This window comes from Cladophialophora carrionii (genome assembly GCF_000365165.1).
Source record: "Cladophialophora carrionii CBS 160.54 unplaced genomic scaffold supercont1.1, whole genome shotgun sequence".
Taxonomy (NCBI): Eukaryota; Fungi; Ascomycota; class Eurotiomycetes; order Chaetothyriales; family Herpotrichiellaceae; genus Cladophialophora; species Cladophialophora carrionii.
Genome location: NW_008481816.1, coordinates 4,311,573 through 4,330,171, shown reverse-complemented (window position 1 = coordinate 4,330,171; position 18,599 = coordinate 4,311,573). Strand labels below are relative to the sequence as shown.

General features: G+C 53.7%; 9 protein-coding genes across 9 annotated transcripts; 4 read left to right on the top strand and 5 right to left on the bottom strand.

Moving 5' to 3' along the window:
• Nucleotides 1-1,817: 1,817 nt before the first annotated feature.
• Nucleotides 1,818-2,618, bottom strand: G647_01544 (uncharacterized protein; the record flags this gene model as incomplete). Its single annotated transcript, XM_008724943.1, has 1 exon — nt 1,818-2,618. The coding sequence occupies one exon, from the start codon at nt 2,616-2,618 to the stop codon at nt 1,818-1,820; it is 801 nt and encodes a 266-aa protein (XP_008723165.1).
• Nucleotides 2,619-3,107: 489 nt separating this feature from the next.
• Nucleotides 3,108-4,429, top strand: G647_01543 (uncharacterized protein; the record flags this gene model as incomplete). The annotated part of the gene is made up of 2 exons (XM_008724942.1): nt 3,108-3,324; nt 3,378-4,429. 2 exons carry the CDS (start codon nt 3,108-3,110, stop codon nt 4,427-4,429), a joined length of 1,269 nt encoding a protein of 422 aa, XP_008723164.1.
• Nucleotides 4,430-4,823: 394 nt separating this feature from the next.
• Nucleotides 4,824-5,783, top strand: G647_01542 (uncharacterized protein; the record flags this gene model as incomplete). The annotated part of the gene is made up of 1 exon (XM_008724941.1): nt 4,824-5,783. One exon carries the CDS (start codon nt 4,824-4,826, stop codon nt 5,781-5,783), a length of 960 nt encoding a protein of 319 aa, XP_008723163.1.
• Nucleotides 5,784-7,428: 1,645 nt separating this feature from the next.
• Nucleotides 7,429-8,292, bottom strand: G647_01541 (uncharacterized protein; the record flags this gene model as incomplete). The annotated part of the gene is made up of 4 exons (XM_008724940.1): nt 7,429-7,655; nt 7,770-7,844; nt 7,910-8,074; nt 8,136-8,292. The coding sequence occupies 4 exons, from the start codon at nt 8,290-8,292 to the stop codon at nt 7,429-7,431; spliced, it is 624 nt and encodes a 207-aa protein (XP_008723162.1).
• Nucleotides 8,293-9,232: 940 nt separating this feature from the next.
• G647_01540 (uncharacterized protein) lies at nt 9,233-10,204 on the bottom strand (the record flags this gene model as incomplete). Its single annotated transcript, XM_008724939.1, has 1 exon — nt 9,233-10,204. The coding sequence occupies one exon, from the start codon at nt 10,202-10,204 to the stop codon at nt 9,233-9,235; it is 972 nt and encodes a 323-aa protein (XP_008723161.1).
• Nucleotides 10,205-11,515: 1,311 nt separating this feature from the next.
• On the bottom strand, nt 11,516-12,736 carry G647_01539 (uncharacterized protein; the record flags this gene model as incomplete). The annotated part of the gene is made up of 1 exon (XM_008724938.1): nt 11,516-12,736. One exon carries the CDS (start codon nt 12,734-12,736, stop codon nt 11,516-11,518), a length of 1,221 nt encoding a protein of 406 aa, XP_008723160.1.
• An 849-nt stretch (nt 12,737-13,585) lies between these two features.
• Nucleotides 13,586-14,884, top strand: G647_01538 (uncharacterized protein; the record flags this gene model as incomplete). The annotated part of the gene is made up of 1 exon (XM_008724937.1): nt 13,586-14,884. The coding sequence occupies one exon, from the start codon at nt 13,586-13,588 to the stop codon at nt 14,882-14,884; it is 1,299 nt and encodes a 432-aa protein (XP_008723159.1).
• A 29-nt stretch (nt 14,885-14,913) lies between these two features.
• On the bottom strand, nt 14,914-16,704 carry G647_01537 (uncharacterized protein; the record flags this gene model as incomplete). Its single annotated transcript, XM_008724936.1, has 1 exon — nt 14,914-16,704. The coding sequence occupies one exon, from the start codon at nt 16,702-16,704 to the stop codon at nt 14,914-14,916; it is 1,791 nt and encodes a 596-aa protein (XP_008723158.1).
• A 666-nt stretch (nt 16,705-17,370) lies between these two features.
• G647_01536 (uncharacterized protein) lies at nt 17,371-18,422 on the top strand (the record flags this gene model as incomplete). Its single annotated transcript, XM_008724935.1, has 3 exons — nt 17,371-17,456; nt 17,512-18,086; nt 18,142-18,422. 3 exons carry the CDS (start codon nt 17,371-17,373, stop codon nt 18,420-18,422), a joined length of 942 nt encoding a protein of 313 aa, XP_008723157.1.
• Nucleotides 18,423-18,599: the final 177 nt, after the last annotated feature.

The following is an 18,599-nucleotide window of genomic DNA, read 5'->3' as shown; positions in this document are numbered from 1 at the left end:
GACTCATGCCGGGTTGTATCAAACATGTTGTTTTCGTCAAGCCTGCTTTCTGCTTTCTCACTCCCAATAATTTGTGTTTCTTCGGAACTTTCACGCCCGCCCAGCAAACCCTGCAAGGTATTCTGCATTCGGCATTCCGATGTCTATGCGTGCATGAGTAGTGACTGCTTTCGATATCGTGCCGAGTCAAAGCAACATTCGAGCACCAGTGGCACGCACCAAAGGAGAATTTTCCCCACTCCGGGGGACGCCAATCTTTAACGGTGGCTTCTCCGAGAGCTTCCCCGGCCGAGTGCCCCTGGATCAAACGCACTTGGCGAGTTTTAGCCCTGGTTCTCTCTGTGAGCGGCACTGCATGTCCTCGCTTTAGCATGAAGCGAGAACGTCTTCATCTCGGTGCTTGAGACATCATGGTAATATGCATGACATGCTCTCCGGTCTATGCTCATCGCTCCATCCCATGACCTAGCATGACTGCTGTTACAAACACCCGTCCGTCTGAGTTTGGGTTATCTTATATGGCCAGACACCGTCGAGGCGCCCCCGTTTCCGTCGACGGCCAAACGGCATATTCGCACTCCGTAAGCCGCGTCCAATTCACGACAACGCGAACAATAAAGCGGCAATTTATGACAAGCAACCGGACTGTTTTGCATCGTCCAATTATGAGCATAGTGCCTCAGCCGTTGACCTAGAGGCCCGCCGGAGCAAGAGGGCACCTCCTCGAGGTCCACAGACGGATATCAATGTAGTAGGATCTGCAGAACGATCTTCATGATCCGCTTTAATTAGAGTGTCCGACCGAACGGAACCTCATATCTTAGCAAGTTGACGCAGGAATCCAAGGATCAGGACTGCCACCCAACTGCGGCCCCCCTGGATGGTACCGTTCTACAAAAGGAAAGAGGATGCTTACGAGTACAGATTGAGCTTTGCTGCTCCACACCTACCAACCCCTTGACACCGAGGTCAGAGAAATGGCTCTTCGTGCCTGGACACCAACACTGTGCTGTTAAGAGTAGACGTTTCCTAGAACGACATCTGTAGTGAAAGAGCCGTCGGCTGCTTTTCTTGCCTCGGGCGCAGCCACATCGATGAGGAAGAGGATTGGGTCCTCGCTCTTGCCGCAGCCAGCGCACGTCAGCCAACGCCAGGAAAATGCGCAAAGGGGCATCCATGTTTCGTTCAAGTGCGAGTGGCAGCGCATATAATTCAATGCCGCCAGCGAGCGCACGGTCAGTGGTAGACTGCCACTGACTCAGTCCTCGACGAATACCCACCGGGAGATCCATACTCAGCTGAGACCAAGCCGAAACACCCGAGATTTCATCGTGTGGGAATGCTCGCCTCGAGATGCTCTCAGGTATTAGGCTTCGCCTGACATCCTCGGAAACCCACGCCGACCGTGGGAGGTGACTACGAGGTACAAATGGCCACACAACGCTGGACCTCGTGGTAGGTTTGGACCACACAGGCTTGACCCTGTCGGCTGTGTTCCTGTGAGCTATTCCTCCATACCCTCTGCACTCGATTACTGGTCTACTCCCACGTTCCTGGATGACGAAGGGACTTCTCGGAAGCGCTTGGGGGCATCATGTGTTCGTCGCGCCTGGCCATCACGGAGGATTCGACGGATTTCAACGTTTCTTCCGCCCTCGGCGGGAGAAGTCCAACTCACTGATGGAGCATGAACACTCAATACCTAGGCTATACGCCAAAGCATAGCCGCTGTTAATGTACAGGTCCGCCTGATGATCCGCGCAAGGTCGGTACAAAAGTGACAGCAATCATCTTTCCAATACGGGCGGTTCCCCCGTCTACCTTGCATTCTTCTTATTCTCCTCCACTCGCATCTTATGCAACGTCTCTGCCCGCCTCCTTTCACCACCATAAATCTTTCGCCCTCTCGTATGTTCCCAGAGACCCTCGACGGCCCGTACTGTAGCACCACTCCCATTCGTTCCCGCCATAGGTTTCACCTGCTTGCCTTTGATGATGTAGCCATTCTTCAGCGCAAAGCCATGCGGCTTCTTCAAGTCTGCAGTCGTTTGCCCCGGCAATAGTTCGTAGGTACTGGAGCCATTCGGCACATTCACAATCAATTTCTGCATCCCAGGACTTCTTCCGATCGTGACTGTTCCGGCTACCGGTGCTCCCGTGGCGAGATCTTTCTTCAGACTGGGCACCTCGACGACCCTCAGTTCGGCCACGCCGTCCTTGACATGTTGGAAATCCCCTCCAACCCCAAACTCCCCTCTCCGGAACTTCTCTCTCCACCTCAGCAGATACCGCCTTGTCCGAGGCGGATCGATGCCCCGTGACTTCAGTTGGTTGGATGTCAGCGTGAACAATTCCTCCCACGATTCTATCTTGCTGGCGTGTTTGGAGAGTTCGCGACCGATCAATTTCAGGAATGTGGGGACATCAGGGACGAAGGGCGTAGGAGAAGGGATGTAGCCGTTCATAGGCAGTTCGCGATGAAGCAGTCGTTTCTGCTGGTGTCGGCATGGTAAGCAGAGGTAGTTGTCTGTGAGGAGGGATTTTGTTGCTCCTGTTGAAGATGGCCGGAGCAGGGAAGAGAGGAGGGAGAACGCAGCTCTGGGTTGGCGCGTGTTCATTTTGACGACCGAGGAATATGAAGAGCTATAGTCTGGTATCTCGTAGCATGGCACTGGGATTCGGAACAAGTACCGTGGCTGGCACAGGCGCGGCGTGTTCGTGTTGTTGATGGCACAAAATTTATCGGAGATATCGTTCCATGAAGCTGCAAGTTCAGGCTGTGAGGTACGGCGAAGTACAGCCGTGCTATTGGTATTATCGAAGAGCACTTTGTGCCAAGCCTTTCAGCCTCGTTGAGAAGCCCACTTCGAATGGGCGTCCTCTTGGAGTTTCGATCAACGCTCATCAACACAGTCCAAGTGTACGCATCACTAATCGCCCAAAAACTACAGCCACTCCGTGAGTTGGTCGAAGCTCCAGCTATAGTGATCGAAGATTCTTCACCGCTGGTTGCTTGAAAACGGGAACCAAGAAGCGCCCTTGCATGGCTGCTTCAATACTCGAGCTTGAATAGTCAAGGGGCCCGACTTTCACGGCGGGCATTCAGTATGGCTCCGTCATCAAATGCGGTGTCACCGCTGATGCCGCGATCCCCTTCAAATATAAATGCCAATTTGTCACCATCAAAAGCGAAGTCTCTGGCCATGAGAAAATCAATCCCCAAACCTCCCCCACCTGCAGCACCTTCGCCTTCGCACAGACAATCTGCTGACGTTGATATGGCGGAGAAAATGAACGAGGAGATCAGCAACAAGTACGTCAAAGGTCTGTCTAACCTACCGAGCCTCCGATAGAAAATGACTGATGTCATGTCTCAGGGAAAAAGTTGGGTGAAGGTACCTACGCCATTGTATACAAAGGCCACCTGAGATCAGATCCAACGAAACTTGTAGCTATCAAGAAGTTCAAGGTCGATCCTTCACAGCAGAGGGAGGGACTCAACGTCGACACGATCCGTGAAATCAAGTATCTGCAGGAGATCTCGCACCCGAGCATTGTCGCCCTGCTTGACGTGTTCTCCTCGAAAGACCAGAACATCAACATGGTCATCGAATACTTCCCAAACGGCAATCTCGAAGAGCTGATTCGAGACAAGTCCGTGAGTTACGGTGCCGCTGATGTGAAAGCGTGGATGGGGATGTTATGTCGAGCAATCTACTACTGCCACTCCAACTTCATCCTTCATCGAGATATCAAGCCAAACAACTTGCTCATTGCGGCCGACGGAGAAGTCAAACTGGCCGATTTCGGCCTCGCCCGTTCATTTGGAGACCCACGGTACCAGATGACGTCCGCAGTAATCACACTTTGGTATCGGCCTCCTGAGCTGTTGTTCGGTGCGAGGCAGTATAGCGGAGCAATCGACATCTGGAGTATCGGTATGGTCTTCGCAGAGCTGCTGATACGCCGTCCTTACGCAGCCGCCGATGTAGCCAATCAGGAAGTCCTAGCGACCGGAGGTGGAACAGTCGCTCAACTTGATAAAATCTGCGAGGCGGTAGGAACGCCCAACGAAGAGAACTGGCCTGGCGTCTCCAAGCTAAAGGACTACTTCGAATTGGACAAGAAAATACCCGTCCGAGACAAGACCTTCTACATGCAGATGTTCCCTACAGCAGGGTCTGTTGGTGTCGATCTACTCATGGCCATGTTGAAGCTTGACCCCCGGAAGAGAGTCACCGCCAGAGGAGCATTGGAACACGTCTGGTGGACGATTGACCCACGACCCACCAGCAAGGAGAATTTGCCCAAGCAAGGTGGCGGCGATTCGAAAATGGGTTCTTCCGAGGCGGCTGCTCCGGGATTTGTAGTCGATGAGAACAAATTCAAGGGCGTGGCGAAGAAACTCGATTTCGGTGCTGCACGATAACCCAGACTGAGGATGTCAAACGCCGTGCTCATTCAAGGACCTGGTAATGGTCATCTGCATGAAAGGCATCACGACAAGTCTTTAAGGGTCCTTTAAACAACAACCAGGAAGCTCGAATGTTACACCTCCAGGATTAGACGCTGATCGAGCTCTTAATTGGAGGCCAGAATATCACTTTACGAAGTGTCCTTGGACAAAGCTCGACCTTCTGCCAAGCATTTGAGAGCTCCCTTTGATGTGGCTCTATGGGTGGCCATCACTTCACCTTCTTCCTCGACTCTACTTCTAATGGATTTCACTTTTTCGTCACCTCACCACCTCACCACCTCACCACCTCACTACCTCACTACTACTAACCTAGTCAATCAGTCATTCCATGAGACACGATCCCGCGATGGACCCACCCCATCAATCTGATCGTGGAACGGAAGTCAAGAGCGACGACACCATGTCATTGCCAGATCCGCAAGCGAAAAAGACTCTTGCCGTCTTCTACAAACCGATCGTTGTCTCCGCTGACTTAACGACATGTAAAACTCTGGAAGATGTCGACAAAGCAGTTAGAAGCCAACCAGAGTTTGAGTCTTACGACGCTAATGTCTTCAAAGACATACACTGCACTCGCCTTGCGGACGGAACTCCGTTCACCTGCGAAGAGCTAGGACTCACCGACAGGGACTGTTCTAAAAGACATTTCCCGGCCCTCACCATCACACCACGCCCACCACCCGAAAGATATGACGTCCATATCTATCACATACACCACGGAGATCTCTCCGATAATTCCATTACCTGTACAGTCAACGTAGCGTGTGAGGACACAGTCGCTAGATTGCAGGAATTGGTAGAGGAACGCACTGGATTTGCAACTGACTCTCAAAAATTGTACTTCATGGGCGAGAAGCTGTTACCAGCCGACCATATCCTTGCGCACAAAATCATCGCGGGCTCGCGTGTTCTGCTCATGGTCGAAGTTGCGCTCTACCTCAAATACTACGAAATGTCGACTCGGATGGTCACCTTCTCACATACACCGCTCTACGGTATACTGTCGTCCTTTGCTAATGACAAGCGACTTGACCCGGCAACTTTACTCTTCCAGATTATCCAGGCTTCTGGAGATGCAAGTCAAGAATCTCAAGCGTGGCTGCCAGACAGGACTCGGCTCTTCGGCGTAGAGGAAGCTAAAGGCACGATATGGCAAAATGGCTTTCGGGATGGAGATGAGATCCGGGTGTTTGAGCTGAACAAGAGGCCCACCACCAAACGAGGTCTTGAAGGAAGCCAAGAGACGACCCAGTCTACTAGGAAGAAGAGGCGTGCTGCTGCATCGACGACAGGACTTTCCAAATGAACCGAACAGAGATGATTTGGAAGGCAGAATGGCACAACGCGACGATGCGACAATCTTTGTGATGAACAGTCAGGTGGTGGGAACCTGACCAGTACTGGACATGATGGGCGACATATTCGAGCTGAGCGATTTCAACGCGAATTGCGATCATGTTACACCTGCTTCGCCGAGGACCTGAATCGGGCGAATATTTCTGAGCAGGCTGGCAGAGCGAACCGAGGGACACCCGGACTACCGCATCTCCGGGTGGATGTTTTGCCCTTGCGGAGTCGGATACTGCAAGGAGACCACCCTGGAAGTACTGGACTGGACTGGGCTGACAAGAAGGATTCCATCAGCAAAATGGCAATGCCATGTCAAATAGTCCAAAGTAGCGCATCCTGCATCCGTGAGACAAAGTAGCGCATCCTGCATCCGTTCTCACCAGGTTCACGACAATCGCTTCATGCTTCATGCCTCATACTTGTTGGGCTCTTCCATTTATAGTCTCATGTCCTACAGGAGTCACTACCATTTGTGTTCCACCTCTCGACCACAGTGGCCCGGGTTCTCTCCATCCACGGGCCGCTTGGTTGACGCGCTCTTCCCGAGCGATAGCCCCGTCCATGGTGCCGACGAGGTCATTCCGTAGAGATTGTTTCCCTCAACAACCACTTATGACCAAAGTAGAAGGCCAAGTAGGTATCATACGGGAGCGGGAGAATCCTTCCGCTGTGGTTCGAGGTATTGCTTAACAAAGCTCGCCGCGGTCGTGTTGGTCCGGAATGGCCTTCTCTTTTGAAATCGCAGATCGGGAATCTCACCCACGTTTAATGTTTGATGTGGATGGCCTTGACCCTACTAGGGCCTCATCGCGGTCTCGCAAACGTCGCTCCGTCCGACACTACCGATAGACCGGCGACCATTGCAGCTAGATTGCTCGCGACACATACAGTTCCAACCAGCCTCGATCCATTCTGCCTCGGTTCCCACCCACGGCCATACTCAGCAGCAATCTTTCACTGTATGAGTACAGAGCACTTCCAAGGACCGACATGCCATCAGGAGACAATGGCGGAACTCAAGCGTGAATTTACGTGGGAGTGTTCAGCAGCCCAAATGTGGTCCATTCGTTTCCATCTATCACCATAAACATAGCACAAACTCTACCCTACCCTCCCCACCCCTATACACAGTGGCAACGTAGGCTTCCAGTCAAAAGCGATGTTCAACTACAACTTCAGGAGTCGCCCCCCATCTGTCCAAGGAACGTAAGGTGATCTGGCAAGATATCACTGACCGTGCGACATCTGCAGATCGATCATGCTGGTTAGCCACCGAGTCTCTTGCCACGCCCATCACAGGGTATCGTATCGGACACGTGTCTGTATCTGGTGTGTACGTGTACGTGTACGTAGTGTACACTCTGTACGAGGTATTGATCCATACATACCCTGCAAGTGCCATTGTGGTCCGGAATTCGTCCAGGAGCACCTTCAAGCCCAGCTCGACGCCCTGCTGTCCATTATACTGTGATGACACCGAGTGTTAGGCAATCCATTTCCCGCCGACAGCCGCCCGCCGCCCGCCGGACGGACCCATGCAATGCAATGCGGCCATGAGAAAGTAATCAACTCACACCGAGCCCCCCAGATGGCCACGCGGCCTATGAAACAGTGCTGTGCCCCGAGTGCGAGGGCTTTGAAGATGTCCGAACCACGCCGGATGCCTCCATCCACTGCGATCTGGATACGCTCTTCGCTACCATGGCACACTCTCTCAGGCAGTCAAGCGTGGCCGGCACGCCGTCCAGCTGACGGCCTCCGTGGTTGGATATAACGACGCCGTCGACACCGTGGTTGATGGCCAGCTGAACGTTGGCGGGATTGAGAACTGGTGTGAGGCAGGACAAGGACAAGATGTTAGCTTTGCAGGTGTTTCCACGACAAGCCGACCTTGCTGGTAGGTGGTTGGCAGGGAGCAGCCAGCAGGCTAGTAATTACTCACTGCCTTTCAACCAGCTTTGCATGTTCGTGTTTCTTCGCAGCCAGGGGATGATCTCGGCCCATTCCAAACTGGCGTCTGGACATCACGCGGACCCATCATCAGTCAAAAGTAGTGGCGCCATTTCGAATATTTCAACTTACCGTAGTCCTGCGAGCTCGCGCCGTCGGCAAACTCATCGTGCCCCGTCGAGAGGAGATTGGGAAAGCCAAGGTCCGGGGGCAGCGAGAACGCATTGCGGAACTCATTGAGCCGACGGCCCAGCACGGGCACATCGACTGAGGGGAACAGCGCCTTGTAGCCGGCGGCTAGTCGCGCATATCGTAAGCCAGAACGGTCCGCAGAGGCAACAAAAGGGGGAGAAACAACCTTCAGCCCGATCTAGGAGCTGCTGGGTCCTGCTCCGGTCCTTGACCACCTCTTCCAGCCACGTGGTCGCGTACGACGAGAGACAAATGCCCACGTTGATGCTTGCCGCTGCGAGGGACGTGGCCAGTTCACCGTCCGGATGGGCCAACTTGTGCATCGCCGCCGGACTGATGCCGAGCGGGAATGTAACCTACACAGCACGCGGACGTGTGAAGTGAGTGGAGGTTCAGTCTCGCGAGAACTGACCAACCAACTGACTGACTGCCGCCGGTCCCAACAAAGAGACCCCTGAGACACACATACCTTGCGGCCAAAGAACGTGGTAGAAGTATCAACGTGCTAGACGTTGCGTAATGCTCGAGGCAGGATTCGATTCCGGTCATACGTTGCGATGTTGTCGCGGAGCCTGCAGGGTTCATAACCCCCGTCAGAGAGCTCTGCTGACTTGCTATGATACTGTACACATTACACTAAGTGGCTGATTGTCGTCGTGCGTGCGTGTATGTATCAGGGGACGGAGAACCCACGTTATCATGTCCATGGCACCTCCGTTGTGACGCACTATGTTCCAGAGGAAGCAAGGGGGTATGTTGAGCGTAGCCTTGCGAGTGGAAATCGAGCAAGGTCGGAATGAATTGAGGGAAGCCTGATCGACCAAGCGTTGCATGCGACTGCTTCGTCCTTTCAAGCATGTCTAACAGTTATCTCGTGTCTAGTGCAAGACAGCGAGAAGGCGCAGCCAGTGTTCCCGATCATGCGTAGATAGGTCCCGCTGATCTGGACGATGTCGAATTGATGAGGCGTACAAAGGGACTTCTCACGGAGCCGTAATTTGGGGTACCAATGCGGTGATCAGATCAGGCAGAGCCCAGCATGTCTTGACTTGGAAGCCGTCAGGCTTGGGCCTGACGGAGTTGATACCAGCCACGGTAGCATCTGAGGCAAAGCGATCGTAAGCGGAACGGTAAAGGCGGAAGGCATGAGCACCTTAGCCGGCGATGCTGCATATATCTCATTCGCGCCGAGAGCCTCCGCTTCCGTGTCCGATCTGTGTCGTACACCATGCGCACGAATTCTTCCCAACCATCTGATGCTGTTCACCTCTTCAACGCCCTTTCCGGTCTCAGTCGAAGTCTGGACCAGAACTCCCTCCCGTCCAGCTTCCTGCCCAACAGCTCGGGCGGTCTCGGGAGACCTCGCACGCCTTTCTTGTCCATCAAGTCCATGACCCAGCCGCGATACTTCCCCTTCGTGTCTACCTCTGCCGCCTTTTCAGTATCATCCTCTGAGAAGACCGCTTCCTCAGACTCGCCATTGAAGTCCCACACGATCTGCCACCAGTCGTAACTGACGCAATCGGAAATAATCCACCTCCTCCCGAAGACCGGCGACGCATCCGGTTCTGACGCACTGCTACAACGTTGATCCTCCTTGACCACCGCGATGATCGCTCTACCAACATCGATGCCGTGGATCAAATGTAGAGCCCCCTTGTCGCCGAGCTGTTCTTGCGTCTTTGCCACTCGAGGGATCCAACTTCCCGGTTGTCGTTGCGCGCCATAGAGACCCGCAAGGTTCAGCACGCAGCCGTTCAAGGCGATGAGTTCGTCCTCCGCGATCCCTCGTTCGTTGGAACCATCAATTGGCGTGTCGCAATTGACCCAGTCGGCGGTAGTGTAGACGCCCGTGCTGCCTAATTGGATCCATTTCGTCTCGGTTGCTATCTCGACACCGTAGCCTGCCTCAGGGCTCAATGATCGCGCATGCGTGGCCTCGTACATGCCCACCACCTTCTTGCTCGGTCCTTTGCCTTTCAGCGGAAACGTAATCAGCACATACTCGGCCAACGGCAACCTCCGGAATGGCTCAAGGTCATCGGACTCTGGGTCGAATCTGAATTCAATGGTGTTGTCATGGCCGGTGGACGTGGTTGCCGCGTACGTTATGCATGATTCCCTCTCGAGAAGTGGATGGAGGAATTGATATGTCCATCCAGCGCCGAGGATGAGCAGCGTTACTGTTCCATGGCTGGGCGTGTGGATGGAGGCGGCACCTGGGGACAAGCTCATAATTAGTTGAAGCTGATCACGGCAGTGGCGGTCAGAAGGTGAAGGATAAGGGTATGATTGTCCCGTCGACTCTCAAAAGCGGAATGGAGGTTGTATAGAGTACTCCGTACTGCCTGTGTGGGTCTTAAAGTGGTGATCTCATCGTGAATCGCGTGGCTTTGGCGAGTGGTGCTACCGCTGGGTATGCCCATGCCCGTGGATGCCCTAGGTGCCGCTTTCGGAGGCTTGGGGGCTGCGGCTGGCGGTGGGGAAGCACCCAGGAAGGCTTAGTTAAGGTGCTCAGCTGAAGCACCAAGAGCAGCAGCAGCATAACCCCACGGGCCAATCCCTAGACACGGCCACGCGTTGGGCATTACCGAGCTTCTTGTATTGCGCGACTAGGCGATATCAGTGTTCATGTGCGATTATGGAGATACTCACGAAGACGGCTACTGTCATCTCCATGGCTTAGGAGCGATGGAACAGACGCATCACGGCGTTTGGCTGCTGCCGTAGGATACCCGCATCAGGGGACCTCAACACTGCCTAGGTACATTTTCTCGACGGACACCATGATATCTTCGGCTTGAAGTCATAACTCCCGCACACGGTACGCCGTGACTTATGGCAGATTACCACTGGCACGTCCCGGAGGATACTGCGCAGCAACAGATCCAGGCCGGTGGCCTCTATACTCTCCTCGGTCGGTTCGGCGGCACTGCAGCAAAGACCACCTCGCATCCGCAACCATTAGCCTCGAGAGCAGCCTGTCCCTCGTTTACGAAGGTTGAATTCCGCGAGTCCGTGACCAAGCTCCCAAGCTCCGAGAGGTCCGCGAGCACGGAAGACCTCTGATTCAAAGACAACCAGTAAGGTCAGCTTCAGGCCGGGCAACAATGTTGATACTTGAATGGGTAAGCGCCCGATAACTTCATCACCGACACAGTTGGACTTGGGCCTCCTATGTGGAAACAGCTTGGACTCATGCTTTATTCTGTATAATTTCCACCTTGAAGGATGTCATGCCTGACAGCGCTCCGGGAAGAGGCAACCGGTGGATCTCTACTGTGAGTGTCGAGTCACCCACGTTGTATGTTGCCCGATCATTGAAGCACTCTACGGCGTAACCTCTATCAGAGATGGATGCCTTGATACGTATCCAGATCGGCAGAGCGTAAAGGGGAAGATGTTGCGTCAAGTCTCCCATCATACCATGACTCCAACTCTGTGGCGCCAGTAGCCTAGGATCAAAGAAAACCACGAGTTGCGGTTGTTCTGGAGCATTACTAGACACCCCTGCCCGTTGGCCAAGTTGACACGCCAGAGGAACCCCTATTCTTGAGATTGGTCGCCGGACGAGATCGGATTTCCAAAATGGTCGCCTATGTGTACTATCCGGTAGCACCGCTTGCTCTCTGCTGCGCAATGGATTGAAATCCGTGTAACTTTCGGAGGCTTTTGCCGCATTGTGAAGTATTCGAACATGGATAGATATATTCTCTCTGGAGGGGGAATTGGCACCGTTGTCGCAACAGCAAACAATTTGTTCGGACACTGCCGCATGTAGTTCGTGTTGTCAGGGGCCATGCAAAGATGTATCCCTATTCTTCTACCCTCGCGACGGCAATTGAGGATGCCGATCATGGCGGCACCGTTGCGAGGCGCAGGCTTGCCTGTCGCTGTGATTAATGGCATTGAAATAGAGATACCCATGTTGTCTATCGATACGGCAGTTGCATCCTGTGCCATTCGTTCGATGGAGGTGGTTGAGAAGCTTGTTGGAGAGCTCGCGAAAGAGACGCGAAGGTCCTGTCCGACTCGAGCAGTAGACTCGGACGTCCATGCTAGGATGGACTGGTCGCCTGTTTTCGTCAGAATTTCCGATTGCAGTCTCTGAAACGCGCGCAGGCCTTCTCCGTATAATAGAGGCATGTTGATGTCGAAAATACCCATTAGGCAGTAAGCAATGTCTTCGGTTCTTGTGGTCTCTCTCCGTGATGCCCAGAGCATTATCTCAGCCGCGCATTCGTATTTCACAATTGCTGGATCTGACAAATGTCTGCGTGATATGCCCGTGATCACGACGATTTGGTCAAGCATACTCATCTTGGTCCCAATCTCGCGCCATAATCTGTCGTAAAACACCACATGAGTAGGCGCAAGGAGTTCTTGCAGCGTCCAGCTACGTGTCCACCAACGGCTATTCTCGAAAGACCTTGACAATGGATCGTTGTCGACATCGGAGAGATGCACATAGCAAACATGAGCTTCACTGTACCACCGGAACATAGAATTGATGGCTTCAGACAACTCAGAACTGCTCCGCTTGTCGATACAACATGTGTCCACCCAGGCGTACGCGAGGCCGTCTGCTTTGGCCTGAGCACAGCAGCCTTCAATCTTTGGGTAGCCCTCCTTCCTCTTGTAGTCTGCAGTCCCCAGATCTTGAAACAGTACCTCTTCTTTGCCCCATGTGCGCGAGAGAATGGCGTAAGGCGGAGGGTTGGAATGGAACTCGTGGAGCTTGAGTGTTGTGGTGTTGAGAAGCCACATGGCAACGGTTGCTCAATTGGACAATTCGCTAACGATGTTCATACACTCCATCTAGCTTGAGACAAAATACAGGCTGCAAAAAGGAAGATGTCTGATCAGAGAGGCATTGAAAGGGAAGGAAACTGTACGGGTTGAGGCCAGGGTCAATATATGAGAATCAGGCTGAGAAGCCAGCCTTGCAGTAGCTTTGTCATGGTGGCCAGACACTAGGCTGAGACCGTTGCACCTAGTGAAGAGAGACAAGCATGTGAGCTACGCTCTGGTATTGCGTGCGACGGCCTTGCTCGAAGCAAGGCGTCGAAGCAATGAGCATGGAGAGTGACAGTGAGAAAGCAGGACCGCGGCGCATTGTCTCATAGAAATCAACTGGACGAATACAGCGGATTTTAGGGCTTCAAGTGCAGTCCCTACGGCAGAGTGCAGTCGCGTCAACCACACCTTTCTCGGTATGAGAGCAGGCCTCGATCTCCCTGTTTGTTGAGGCATCAACCTGCTGTTGTTGCGGCGCTGGCACGACAAAAGTCGCAGACAAGACAGTGGGAGCATGAATGCAGGGTAAGGTGAAGTCAATTCGGTTTGCCCACATGCGGACATCGGTGGACGCCGAGAGTGAGTAAGATTCACCCATTTACGAACCTGGCAAACATCGAAAAGGAACTTCCAGACCCCTGCCGTCGTGTTAGGTCTACTTAATCATAGTCCGACTCAGTGCCGTGCAGAGGTAGTCTAGGTTCTGATGACCCGGTGTCATATTGAACAGGAGCACTCCTCTGCTCCGACCTCTTATAACAGGCTGTAGCAGCCCAGCCACCAAAGACGCCCTTTCGCTCTCCGCCCTCGGTCTGGATCATGGCCACGCGCACGACCTCATCCATAGCCATCATCGGGGCCTCAATCACCGGTTTGTCCCTAGCCCTGTCTCTCATCCAAGCCAATCTCGTCGACCCAACAGATATAACGGTCTACGATCTCCGCTCGCCCAGCGCGCCGGACGCAGCATACTCGTCGGGCGTGGTGCTGACACCCAACGGTCTCAATGTGCTCAGTGCGCTGGGTATCCTACCTAGGATCCACGACCAGTGTTGGCTCTCCGAGTATCGCACCTATAAAGACGAAGGGGACGTCACGACACGCAAGGTCCTGATCGCAAATGAGAGCCTCTACGGGTTTCGGAACCACCGAGTCTGGAGGCGCATTCTGGTGGAGGAATTGCTCGGGATGGTCCGGGAGAAGGGCGTGCAAGTGCAGTGGGGGAATCGGTTCGAGGGTGTGCTGTCAGAATGTGAAGCTGGAGTGGTGTTTAAAGTCGATGGACGGGAGGAGCGGGCTTCGATGCTGTTCGGCGCAGATGGCATCCATAGCTTGATCAGGAGGTATGTTACTCCCGGGGACAAAGGACCTGAGTACACTGGTGTTGTGGGCGTGCTGGGCCATATCCCTTGGGAGAGCGTGGCGTGGCCTTATCGGGACTATGAGCGCGCGTGTACGATTCAAGGGAAGCCCGGGGCCTTGGTCCTCATGCCGGAAGATCGTGAGGGAAGGGTCATCATGGTGGCCATGCAGACCAAGTTGGAGGACCGCAGTCGTGAGGATTGGGAGGCGCTGGGGCGGGATAAGGCTTTCTTGCGAGATTTCTTCGCCCAGAGTCGAGATCAGTGGACGAGTCAGACGGCCAAGGGCATCATTGACGCAGTCTGTGGGCATGAGGAGACGCTCTATATGTGGCCTTACATGAGAATGGGCGTGTTGGAGAGGTGGTTTTCGGACAAGACGGGCAGAGTGATCATCATTGGGGATGCTGCTCATGCGTTGCCCCCAAGCAGTGGACAGGGCGTCAACCAGGCATTGGAAGACATTCATGCCCTGACTAGGCTGCTTGTTCTGCTCAAGTCCAAGCCGCAGATACAGCTGAAGGATGCGCTTGGATTCTGGCAATCTCTTCGACAGAAACGGATCGATGCCGTGTTCGACTGGGCAATGAACCGGACTAATGTGCAACGGATGCCCTTGGCGGAAAGAGAGACACTGGTTCGTGAGGGAAAAGTGTTGGACGCCAAAAATGCCGAGAATTTCGATGACATGAGGTGGCTGTACCAGCCGCACACGGACAAGCTGATTGATGATTGGGATGAGATACACAATCGTTGATTTGGGAAATGCTAAGCAGGCAGGCATGGTCAGCAAGGGAATTCGACGCCATCGGACTCCCCCTGGTGAACGGCAGTCAGATCAAAATCCTCCACCACTTCCTCCAAACCCTGACTGCAATCAGGGTTCTGGCGCCAGCATATCAGCTTGCCCCTCGCTGTGCTTGCCCGACTGGGAATAATTTTGACGTGGCGGAAACGAGATACGGCTGGTAGGCTGGGAATGTGGGCCAAGTAACGCTCGTTCTTCTCCGCGGGAGGGTCAAAGGGACGCGGATCGAGGTCCAAGGCAAATTGGTCAAAGAACCCGTTCTCTTCTAGTATCATGACTCTCTCAGCGTTGTGTGCAATCACCACGCCATCCCAGATGCCTTCCCGATGCGGCGCTGCCAGCAGTATCGCGATGGCCTGCCTCCTCAGCCAGGGCACCCTGCATTTCAGCGCCACATATGACAGCAGCGGGATGGTACCGACGTCCAAGGTGAAGCTGAACCCCGTAAGTCGGACATCGTTGGTGAATGGACGGTTGTGGAATTCGCTAGCCCTACGGTAGACTGCAACTATTTCGGAGAGGATGAAAGTGAAGGCAGAGGTGAAGTCATCATAACATGCTTCTGAAGTGCTGAACATCGTTGCAACCTGAATCGATGCCATGGTGTGAAGGAGGCGAAGCAGCGGGATACCCAGGGAGTGGCGGCAACTGGTGACCCTCTGCAGGGTTGGGACGCTGGCCGTGAATGTCTGCAGCCAGGTCGACATCGCTTTCTGGAGAAGTTGATGCTGGGCGAAGATCTCTTCGGAGGGTTGTTGCTCGTTGGCCTCAAGGCGGCGGCATTGTTCAGTCAAGCTCAATATCAAATGCCTGAGCGAGTCGAATGCCCTTCTTGCTTCGAACATATCGACAAAGACATGAGGAAGATCCCATTCTGAGGAAAGTCTTTGCGAATGAGCCACGTCGCAGATGGCTTGAATAGATCCAGCATGCGCTGATTGAAGGCTCAGCCGCGTGAAAGCTTCGATCAGGTAGTCATCCACCGAATCATGCAGCCTCCGGGGGTAAAACACCCGTGGGTCGAAACCTCTCTTCAGTCGCTTCAGCAGATTCAAACCATGTCGTGTGTGGGTTACAGCTGTCGAGTAGTCGCCCCGCAGAAGTTCGAGCGAGACGTATAATATGCATGCAACCAGTGCGGTGCGTACTTCTTTCACATTCTCCTCCTCGAACTTGTTTTTGCGCAATTGTGAGATGCTTTTGTTGTACTGCTCCAAGGCAAATGCTTCATGTGGATCAAATTTGCCATTTTCTCTGTAGCACGAGAAGGAAGAGGGGACGGAACTCCCATACCGGTTGAGGTCTGCACTTCTGTGTGCCGAGCCAAGGGCGACAGCCGCATGCAGAATCGGGAGTTCGGAGGCACTGGCTTGAAGGACCAACTCGGTCCAAAAGTTGGACGGGAACACCCCTGGTATCTTCGCCACCGTCTTGTTGACAAAGTAGTCGAAACCGATCTGCTCGGCGGGTGTGATGTCCTTGAACGGCATCGGCGTGTGGTGTCTAGACAAGGCTGGCGCCGTAACGGGCACAGGTGGCGCGAGTTCCTTTGCTGGTCGAGTCGCAATGCCATTGTTACGGCCGTGCTCGCCTCCTAGTGTGCCTCCACCCCAGATGCCATAGCCGGCGCAGAAGAGTCTCGCCGACAGGCAGTTCGAGCATTCAGGCCACTCCTCTCCACACTTGAGATGCCTCCTCTTGCACGTTCGACACCCTGTCTTGGTTTTCGGGGCAAACTGACGCTTTCGCTTGCGAGCGGCGTTGGCCATGATTTGTCCATTCCAGCCGGCCACTCACATTCCTTTGAGATTGTGAATGCCGAGGACAGGACGCCGTAAATGAAGACTGACCATTGGCAGTTTGTGATCTCCAGATGCGCTCTCGGCTGGCCTTGAACGGTGTTTTGTACTTGGAGGTGGGTGGCTTAGTGGCCTGCCAGTCGGTGAATATCCGCTTCGTCCTCTACCCCCATTGGTTGCTCCGTATACCATGAGAGTCTATTGGTTCATCTGCTTTAACATGAGACTAGGCTCGCCTGCTTAACAAATAGCGTGTGTGCCAAGGCTAACTATAAAGCGCATAGTTAGGGGGACAAATCCACTGTACCCGCACGCAGCACCTCAACATCGACGTCGCGTCGCTGTCAGGGAGAGTCCTCAACAGGACGAACTCGGTCGGGTTACCGTGTGCTGGGAGTATGTTCAGTGCCGGACGAGATAATATAAGAAGCGTAGCAGACTGACAGAGGATGAAGAATAAGAAATTGCCACCTGGTGCTGAGTACCGATTGGAATCCTTCTCTGAACAAGCTGCAATCCTTTATCCGCTGCTCTTCATCGAGAGGGAGAATTCGCCACTTTGTGCTGAGCATAGATTGGAACCCGGCTTGAACAAGCTGCATTTCCTTCATTCGCTGTCCTTTGCTAGCCCCCGCAATGTGGCCTTTTAGTCCCAGCATTGACTTCGTGCCGGACAAGGACATCGCAGATCTGACGGGGAAAGTGATACTTGTGACAGGAGGGTTCGACGCCAACATGCTATAAGAATTCTGCCAAGCATAAGCTGACGCTTTTCAGAAACACTGGGATCGGGAAGGAGACGGTTTTACAGTTAGCGAAGCACAGACCAAGAAAGCTTTTCCTGGCGGCAAGGACCCAGTCGAAGGCCGAGGAGGCCATCGCCGACATCAGATCCGCCATCGCTCCGAAAACGGTCGATATCGAATACCTGCCGCTTGACCTGTCGTCGCTTGCTTCCGTCAAAGCGGCGGCCGAGCGAGTCAAGGAGCGCGATTCACGACTGGACCTCCTGATTCTCAATGCTGGCATCATGGCAGTGCCACCTGGCAAGACAAACGAGGACTTTGAGATTCAGCTCGGCACAAACCACGTCGGCCACGCTCTGTTGACCAAGTTGCTTTTGCCGACGTTGGAGAAGACAGCCGCTGAGCAGAACCCCGATGTGAGGATCGTGGTCGTCGCTTCCAACGGGTACACCTTCGCCCCAAACATCGACACCATTCTCTCGACGGAGAAACTATGTGAGACAGGTCCTTGGACGCGGTATGGTGCTTCCAAGGCCGCAAACATCCTTTTCGCCGCGGAATTAGCTCTAAGATATCCTTCGCTGACTTCGGTCTCACTGCATCCAGGTCTGTTCTCCTTCAACGGTTGGCGGATCTGCATTGTCTCTGACGATCTCCACAGGCACGATCCAAACAGATTTGTACTTACCCAACAAGCGGAACAGCTTCGTGCTCCGCTGTTTTCTTTCGATATTCGGACCATTGTTGTTTCAACCCCCACAGTTTGGTGCATTAACCCAGCTGTATCTCGCCAGCGGAGCCAAGAAGGACCAATTGAAGAACGGTGGATTCTATACCCCAGTCGGTGTTCTCGACAAGAACAACAAATGGGCGAACGAGAAAACAGGGGCTAAGGCGCTCTGGGAGTGGACCGAAGACCAGCTGAAGAGCAAAGGATACTAGTTCGTGCGCCTGGGGGAGGTTCGTTTCGATAACTTCCTGTGACAGCGTCGGGCGGCGCGTACGGCCCCCTTTGTTTCATAGATAGGGTAATAATAAACGCATGTGCTAAAGCATCGGTACCGTATCAAGGTACATAAGCGCAGAAAGGCTCTTGGGATGTCTGAGGATGTCCTGCCT